Below are 8,770 nucleotides of genomic sequence, written 5' to 3' on the forward strand. Positions count from 1 at the left end.
CATCTCGAGGCGTGGCTGGGCCGCGTCCTGCTCAAGCCGCCACCCCAGCATCCCTAGTCTTGGGAGGGCACCCCGGGCCCTGGCCGTGCCTGCTCTGTCCCCGTTCGGGCCAGGACCGCCTTCCTGGCTGGAGCTCACGGGCCTGTGCCCGCAGGTGGGTGCAGGAGTTTCTCAATGAGGAGAACCGCGGCCTGGACGTGCTTCTGGAGTACCTGGCCTTCGCGCAGTGCTCCCTCACGTAAGGCCCCGCCTCCCTCCCACCGCCCTTCCATAAGGCCCCGCCTCCCTCACGTAAGGCCCCGCCTCCCTCCCACCGCCCTTCCACAAGGCCCCGCCTCCCTTCCACAAGGCCCCGCCTCCCTCCCGTAAGGCCCCGCCTTCCTCGCCTCCCTCCCTTAAGGCCCCGCCTCCCTCCCTTAAGGCCCCGCCTCCCTCACTTAAGTCCCCACTCTTCCGCTTCCCTGCACCTAGCCTCTGCTCCGGCCAGTTCGCAGCCGCAGCCAAGCCCGTGGCCCAGCGATGCCCCTTCCCGAAGGCCTGCTCTGGGCAGGGAGGGCAGCCCCTCCCCCGCTGCTCAGCCCGCGCCGGGACACAGCCCCCTCCCGTCCGCGGTCCCTACTGCAGAGCCGACTTCCCTGCCCTGCCCTTCACGCGTGCCCCTGCGGTTTTGGCCCCCAGCCCCTGCATCCCAACCCAGGTACGACATGGAGAACACGGACAACGGCGCCCCCAGCGCGGAGAGGGGCAAGCCCCTGGAGCAGTCGGTGGAGGACCTCACCAGGGGCCCGCCCTCGTCCACGCCCAAAAGCCGCCACCTGACCGTCAAGTACGCGGCCCCGGGGGGTGGGAGGGCCGGGCCCCCACTGCCGCATCCAGCCAGCCCAACCGGGGCCCTGGTGGGAGGGGAGCCGAGCACTGGGGGTCCGAGCGAGGGCCTGGCAGGGCTCCGGACCCCGATGTGAAGAAGCCTTCTTGGGGACACCCGGAGACTGGGGACCGGTGGGTCTGGGATGAGGAGGGGTTTCTGGGTGGGGGGAATCTCTTGACCCATTTAACCTCCTGTTTTCTCCCATGTGGCTGCAGGTGCCCCCCTTCTCCCCGGTATGTAGCTGCCTGGGGGCAGGTGCATGCCTGGTGGGCTCTCTGGGGTGGTGGGGGCTGGGATGAGGATGGGTTTAGCGACTGCAGATGGGTCCCCTGCCCTGATACAGGAGCGGGAGGGGCATAGGTGACCCCGAAGCAGCTCGTGGACTCCCAGCTTCCCACTCGGTCAGGGGACCCACTGCACATTCAAATCTCAAACTCTTGCATGTGTTTATTTGTTCATTCAATCATTTATTCATTCAACAAACTGTTTCTTTTCTTTCTTTTTTTTTTTTCCTTTTTTTTGAGTGGGAGTTTCACTCCATCGCCCAGGCACTCACAGCCACCCCAGCGTCTACCTGCTGGGCTCCGGCGATCCTTCCGCCTCAGCCTTCCAAGTAGCTGGAACTACAGGAGCGCGCTACCACGCCCAGCTAACATTCAACAAACTTTTTTAAAGCACTTACTATGTACTAGGGGTGTGGCTAGTGCCCAGATCACTCAGTCCTTGGGAGTCACAGTTTAGTGGGGGCAATTCAGTGGGACGGGCTGTTATAGAGGTGTGACTGGGAGCTCTGAGAAGGGACGTGGCCACCGCATGTGCTATCAGGAAGGCTTCCCAGCTAAGGTGACACTCGGGCCAGGCTCAGTGGCTCACGCTGTTATCCCAGCACTTTGAGAGGCCAAGGCAGGAGAATTGATCACCTGAGCCCAGGAGGCTGAGGCTGTGGTGAGCCATGGTTAGGCCTCTGGACTCCCAGCCTGGGCAACAGAGGGAGACCCCAGCTCAAAAAAAGGAAAAAAAAGTGACACTGGCCCTATGTTCTGCAGACAGATACAGGTTTCACCGGCAGCTGTGGGGGCAGGGAAGGGCATTCCAGGCAGAAAGAACAGCATGGCAAAGATGGGCACGGGGCAGACTGGCTGGGGCGGAGGCCAGACCTCCTGGTGTTGTTGGAAATTCGATCGAATTGTCAAGGGACTGACACATGAAGTCACGGTTGGCAGCTCTGCGACAAGAATGGCTGAGCACAGCCATACTGCACTTACTGGGTGCCGGGCCCGGCTCTAAGTGCCTCGTTCCAACAGCTCTTGCAGGAAGCACTATTATTACTGCTCCCATTTTGGAAGCAAGCAAGGCACAGGGCTATTAAGGAAGTCGGCTAGTAACAGTGAATGGGAATGTTCTTGAACCACGCGGTGGTCTGAATTCAGAATCCGCCTCTCACGGCGGAAGATGAGCCCAGGTCACTGTGGATGCCACTTTGTGGAAGTCCTTCCCAGGAGGTTTCCAAGCACTGGCTGGCTTTTTTTTCTTTTTCTTTTTCTCAATCGACTCTTGCTATTTTGTCCAGGCTAGTTTTGAACTCCTGGCCTCAGGCAATCCTCCTGCCTTGGCCTCCCAAAGTGCTGGGATTATAGGCGTGAGCCACTGGGCCTGGTTGTCTTGGCTGTCTTTTCCTTCCTTTTTTTTTTAATTTTTAGAGATAGGGTTTTGCTGTAAGTGACCCTCTGCCTTGGCCTCCCGAGTAGCTGGGACTACAGGCATGTGCCACCACACCGGCTAAATTTTTGATTTTTTGTAGAGATGGGCCCTTGTATGTTGCCCAGCTCCCTTGAACTCCTGGGCTCAGGCGATCCTCTCGCCTTGGCCTCCCAAAGTGCTGGGATGACAGGTATGAGCCACTGCACCTGGCCTGTCTCTGCCATCCATAGGCTCTCCACTGACCAAATCACTGTTAAGGGTCTTTGCTTCCGTGTCCCCCCTCCTTCCCTCCCTGGCATGCCAGACCCCAGGCCCAAGGACTGAGGAAGCCTGCCTGCCCTCAGTGGCCTCTCAGGAGAGGTTCCAGATGTGCTCCTTCTCACTCCAGATGCGTCTGAGTGGTGGGGGGCACGGGGAGCAGGGGCTTGGCACTCTGACCCCTGCCCTCCTCCACCCCTGCCAGACTGACTCCGGCCCACAGCAGGAAGGCCCTGCGGAATTCACGCATCGTCAGCCAGAAGGACGACGTCCACGTCTGTATCATGTGCCTGCGTGCCATCATGAACTACCAGGTGGGCTGGGCGTGGGGCTGGAGGAACCAGGCCATCCTTGCTGGGGGCTGCACAAGCTGCTGAGGTCTGGGACCAATTGCCCCTCCTCTTGGTCCCCCACTGGGAAGCCCTGGGATCTGGGCTGTTGGCTCAGGCTGGAGGCTGATGCGTCTCGGGGGGGGCCCATATTTTCTTCTTTTTTTTTTGAGTTGGGGTCTTCCTCTGTTGCCCAAGCTGGAGTGCAGCCTAATCATGACTGATCACATGCTCGACCTCCTGGGCTCAGGCAGTTCTCCTGCCTCAGCCTCCTGAGTAGCTCGGACTACAGGTGCACACCACCAGCTTCTTCCCCGCGTCTTGGCTTCCCGAGTAGCTGGGACTACAGGCATGTGCCACCACGCCTGGCTAATTTTTTAAATTTTTAATTTTTTGGTATAGACAGGGTCTTGTTCTGTTGCCCAGGCTGGTCTCAAACTACTGGGCTTAAGCAATCCTTCCGCCTCAGCCTCCCAAAGTTGGGATTACAGGCGTGAGCCACCGTGCCCACACAGAAGCCCCTATCTTTAGCAGCTGTCTTGTTTGGCCATCTTGGTTGGGGTTGATTGGTGAAGCTGGGTCCTCCCTCACTGAGCCAACCTTAGGGACTCACTGCATACATGGTGCCTGTGCTGGCTTTTGACCCAACAGAGGTATTTAAAAAGAGGGCCAGGGCCAGTCTTTGGGTGCCACAGAAGAGACTGTGGTTGGATATGCAGAAGGACTTCGCAAGCTTGAGGGCAGCTGGAGATCAGAACGGCGTGGCTGACTCTGCTAGGGGTGCTGGACAGGAGGGTACTGACAGTCCTGGAGGACTGCCTGGAGGCGCTGACCTCTCCTCTCTCCCCAGTCTGGCTTCAGCCTTGTCATGAACCACCCCGCCTGTGTCAACGAGATTGCTCTGAGCCTCAACAACAAGAACCCTAGGTGAGTCCATGCCCTCATCCCTCCACATTCAGAACCTTTACCTGGCCAGCAGAGTCCCCCAGTTCTTGGGACCACTGCCCAGGCTCATCCCCCTCCACCAGCTCCCCGTCCTCCTGGCTGGGCCCACATCGTCTTTGCTGCGGGCCTGCCTGTTCTCAAGGGATGACCCCCCTTGTCTCCCCAGAACCAAGGCCCTGGTGCTGGAGCTGCTGGCGGCCGTGTGCCTGGTGCGCGGAGGGCATGACATCATCCTCGCAGCCTTTGACAACTTCAAGGAGGTACTGGACACACACACCCCGACCCCCCGCCCGCCCTGCCATAACATGTGCTGGCCCCTGCAGTGCTACCTCACTGCTGGCCGTTGTGGCCTCTGCTGGAGGGAGAACTCCATCCTGGGCGACAGAGTGAGACTCCGACTAAAATAAATATATGAACAGATGACACGGTGTGTTAGGAAGCAATGAATGCCATGGGGGACATGAATGCCATTTAGGGAACTCAGAGGCGGATCTGGGAGGGAAGTTATGACAGGAAGGGGAAGGGGCAGATGGGCCTGGCAACAGTGTCCATCACAGGGTTGTGCTGATCCTTGGACTCTCAGCCTTTCCAGGTCCAGACGGGACTTGGTCCTCACCTCCTGGAGCCGCTGCCTCCAGCTAACAGGCTGCCAGGGATAGATGGGTGGAAACAGGGTACCGGGACAGGATCTGCTCATTCATTCTTTTCATGAATATTTATTGAGTGTCTACTATGTCAGGCACGGGAGTGGGCCTGGGGGGCATCGGTGAACACAGGAAATAAAGAAGGCAAGAGGAGACACAAACAACAGGGTAATCTAGGAACATCTGGGAGGCCAAGGCAAGAGGGCTGTCTGAGGTCAGGAGTTCGAGACCAACCTGGACAATATGGCGAGACCTTGACTCTACAATGAATTTAAAAAATGAGCTGGGTGTGGTGGCATGAGCCTGTAGTCTCAGCTATTTGGGATGCTAAGGTGGGAGGATCACCTGAGCCCAGGAAGTCGAGGCTGTGGGAGCTGTGAGTGTGCCATTGCACTCCATCCTGGGCGACAGAGTGAGACTCCGACTAAAATAAATATATGAACAGATGACACGGTGTGTTAGGAAGCAATGAATGCCATGGGGGACAAGTCAGGGACATGGCGGGGGGGGCGGGTTGCAGGGAGGTCAGGGAGGGCATCACCAAGCAGGTGAGATTCCAGCCAAGCCGTGGGGGAAGCACGGGGCTTGGTGTGGGGTTCCATACCAGGCAGTTGGAACTGCAAGTGCCAAGGGCCCTTGGTGGGTCGTGCCAGGATGCCGGCGTGGCCAGGGTGGAGGAATGAGGGCAGGGCCATGGGGGAGCCCGAGAGGGAGAGAGAGTTTTGCGCTGAGGAGCCATGTGGCCCGGCTTGGGGTGTAGCTGGCACACAGGCTCTGGAGGGGTGTCGCCAGACTTGGTGAGAGCTGCTCCCTCTTCCCAGGTGTGTGGGGAGCAGCACCGCTTTGAGAAGCTTATGGAATACTTTCGGAACGAGGACAGCAACATTGACTTCATGGTGCGTGTGGGAGCCCCGCGGCCCAAGGCCTGGGCTGGACCCTCTTGGGTGCAGGGAGCAGCTGGGGTCCAGGGTGTCTGGCTCTGGCTCTGCCCCAGCAAAGTGTGAGGGCCTTGTGGTCAGTGGGGGGTGGGTGGACATTAGCGGAGAGCGAGGGGAGCTGGAGACAGAGGTGAATGCCGGGAGGGCCGAAACTGGGCTGTCGGAATGAACACTGTGCAAGAAGGGGATGGGGGCAGAAGGCACTGGACACCCCCGCCGTGGGGATTCTAGACCCAGTTATGTCCCCCCAGGTGGCTTGCATGCAATTCATCAACATCGTGGTGCATTCGGTGGAGAACATGAACTTCCGTGTCTTCCTACAATATGAGTTCACCCACCTGGGCCTGGACCTGTACTTGGAGGTGAGCCTGCACCCCCAGACTGAACGCCCGCACCCTGCAGGGTGCAGGGGTCAGGCAGACCTGGGTTCAAATTCTGGTGCTTTCCAGCCCTGTGACCTTGGGTAGGTGTCTCCCCCCTCTCTGAGTCTCGGTTTTGCCATCTGTCAAATGGAGGGATAATCCTCATTCTAAATGTGTGGAACAGCATCTGGCACACAGCAGGCCCTCAGTCCACGGAGCTGTCTTTGCAGGCGCTGGAACAGGCCCAAGGCAGCCCTAGGTCTGGGAGCCCTAGCCTCAGACAGACGCTCTGACTCCAGCACATTATGGGGAGTCCCCAGACGCTGGGGAAGTGGGAGCCAGGTCATGCTGGGTGGGTCCAGGTCATGGAGGAGAACATGGTGCTTCTCCCACACGGAGGAGCTGCAGGAGCAGGTGATGCTGGTGAGAGTCAGTTTCCCTCTGTCGCCCAGGCTGGAGTGCAGCAGCACGCTCACAGCCACCGCAGCCTCGACCTCCTGGGCTCAGGTGACCCTCCCACGCCCAGCTCCCAAGTAGCTACAGGCGCACACCACCACACCTGGCTCGTTTTTAAAATTTATTTTAGAGATGAGGTCTTGCCATGGTGTAGTAGAAAAGGTGGGCAGAGCTGCTTCCTGGCCCAGCCTGGACAGAGAAGCTGCAGCCCCTTCTCTGATTCCCTTGGGAGGTTTCCTGGAGGAGCAGGGCCTTTGGGATTGGATCTTTGAAAGCCAGGATAAACAAAAGGTGGATGTAGCAATGGCTCATGCCTGAAATCCCAGTGTTTGGGAGGCTGAGGTGGGAGAACCACTTGAGGCCAGGAGTTCAAGACCAGCCTGGGCAACATAATGAGATCTCTTCTCTACAAAAAATAAAAAAAATTAGCCAGATGTGGTGGCACATGTCTGTAGTCCCAGCTACTTGGGAGGCCGAGGCAGGAGGATCGCCTGAGCCCAGGAGGTGGAGGCTGTGGTGAGCCATGATTGTGCCACTGCACTCCAGTGTGGGTGACAGAGTGAGGCCCTGACTCAAAAAAAAAAAAAAAAAAGGGTGATAGTTGTACAACCTTGTGACTAGATTAAGACCTACTGAACTGTACACTTTAAGTCAGTGAGTTTGGGGAATTATATCTGAATAAAAAATAAAGCGCCCAGGAGTTTGAGACCAGCCTGGGCAACATAGCAAGACCTCATCCCTATTTAAGGGGCCAAGTCCCCTTCCTCTGAGTCCCAGCGGTGTTGGCAGGGCTGCCAAGACCCCTGCACCCAGCCTCACCTTGCTCCTTCCATCTGGGGCAGAGGCTCCGGCTCACGGAGAGTGACAAGCTGCAGGTGCAGATCCAGGCATACCTGGACAACGTGTTTGATGTGGGTGCCCTGCTGGAGGACACGGAAACCAAGAATGCCGTGCTGGAGCACATGGAGGAGCTGCAGGAGCAGGTGGCGCTGGTGAGAGCCGGGCCTGACCCCAGTCCAGCATTCAGGAGGCTCATGGGACATGCAGGGTCACAGCCCAGCACATAGTAGGCTCACATGACAGGTGGGTCACAGCCCAGAGTGTAGTAGGCCCACAGGACGTGTGGGTCACAGCCCAGCGTGTAGTAGGCCCATGTGACATGTGGGTCACAGCCCAGCGTGTAGTAGGCCCACAGAACATGCAAGTCCCGGCCCAGTATGTAGTAAGCCCACGGGACACATGGGTGACAGCCCAGCACGTAGTAGGCCCACAGGACACGCGGGTCACAGTGCAGCGCGTAGTAGCCCCACAGAACACATAGGTCACAGCCCAGTGTTTAGTAGCCCACAGGATTCGTGGGTCACAGCCCAGAGTGTAGTAAGCCCACCGGACACATGGGTGACAGCACAGCATGCAGTAGGCCCACGGGACATGCGGGTCACAGCCCAGTGTGTAGTAGGCCCATGGGACACTCAGGTAACAGCTCAGTGCGTAGTAGGCCCACACAACACTCAGGTCATAGCCCAGTGTGTAGTAGCCCCACAGGACACATAGGTCACAGCCCAGAGTGTAGTAGGCCCACGAGACATGCAGGTCACAGACCAGCAGTAGTAGACCCATGGGACACGTGGGTCACAGGGCCCCACGCTGGCCTGGTGCTCGGGGCACAGAGGCTGTTTTAGGTGTGACCTGGAGGTGCTGTCTGCCTGACCCCTGAGCTTGGCCTGAACCCCAATCCTGACTCCAGGGTGTCCTTCTCAATGCCGGTGCAGCGAGCTCCCTCCCTGGGCTGGGCCTAGGGGGCGGCAGCCTCTCCTCCACAGAGGCTTAGACCCCAGGCCCTGACTTGGGTAAACTGGGTGCCCAGGGCCCCTCCCGCCTCAGACCCCCCTCTCCACTTCCCTCCCTCATCGGGGCGCCCTGTTTACCCCCATTCGCCTGGGTCTGAGTGCCAGGCCTGGCCCCCCCTTGGCACCCGGGCTGAGCGGATCTAGGAGCCTCCCCCGTGCTCCAGGCAGGCCTGCCTGCGGCCGCCCCCTCAGCGACGGTGCCAATGCCCGGCTGCGGGGGGTAGCTCACCAAGTGCCGTCACAGCTGACAGAGCGGCTCCGGGACGCGGAGAACGAGTCCATGGCCAAGATCGCAGAGCTGGAGAAGCAGCTAACCCAGGCTCGCAAGGAGTTGGAGACCCTGCGGGTGAGGCTGGGAGCGCGGCGGGAGGGGGCGGGCCAGGCCCGGGAACAGGCCGGCGGGGGCTTCCCGGCTGGGC

At 59.2% G+C, this 8,770-nt stretch overlaps 1 protein-coding gene across 1 annotated transcript in view; it reads left to right on the forward strand.

Moving 5' to 3' along the window:
* The window catches only part of FMNL1 (formin like 1), a 16,979-nt gene that overhangs the window by 2,592 nt on the left and 5,617 nt on the right, over positions 1-8,770 (forward strand). Inside the window, exons 4-13 of the mRNA XM_021713617.1 lie at positions 155-238; positions 698-826; positions 1,084-1,101; positions 3,033-3,141; positions 4,007-4,083; positions 4,268-4,361; positions 5,567-5,641; positions 5,935-6,045; positions 7,344-7,493; positions 8,596-8,697. Of these exons, the coding sequence (XP_021569292.1) occupies positions 155-238; positions 698-826; positions 1,084-1,101; positions 3,033-3,141; positions 4,007-4,083; positions 4,268-4,361; positions 5,567-5,641; positions 5,935-6,045; positions 7,344-7,493; positions 8,596-8,697 (949 nt within the window). The remainder of the gene's footprint in view (positions 1-154; positions 239-697; positions 827-1,083; positions 1,102-3,032; positions 3,142-4,006; positions 4,084-4,267; positions 4,362-5,566; positions 5,642-5,934; positions 6,046-7,343; positions 7,494-8,595; positions 8,698-8,770) is intronic.

Source organism: Carlito syrichta, unplaced genomic scaffold (assembly GCF_000164805.1).
Source record: "Carlito syrichta isolate Samal-C Ts95f unplaced genomic scaffold, Tarsius_syrichta-2.0.1 Scaffold304632, whole genome shotgun sequence".
Taxonomy (NCBI): domain Eukaryota; kingdom Metazoa; phylum Chordata; class Mammalia; order Primates; family Tarsiidae; genus Carlito; species Carlito syrichta.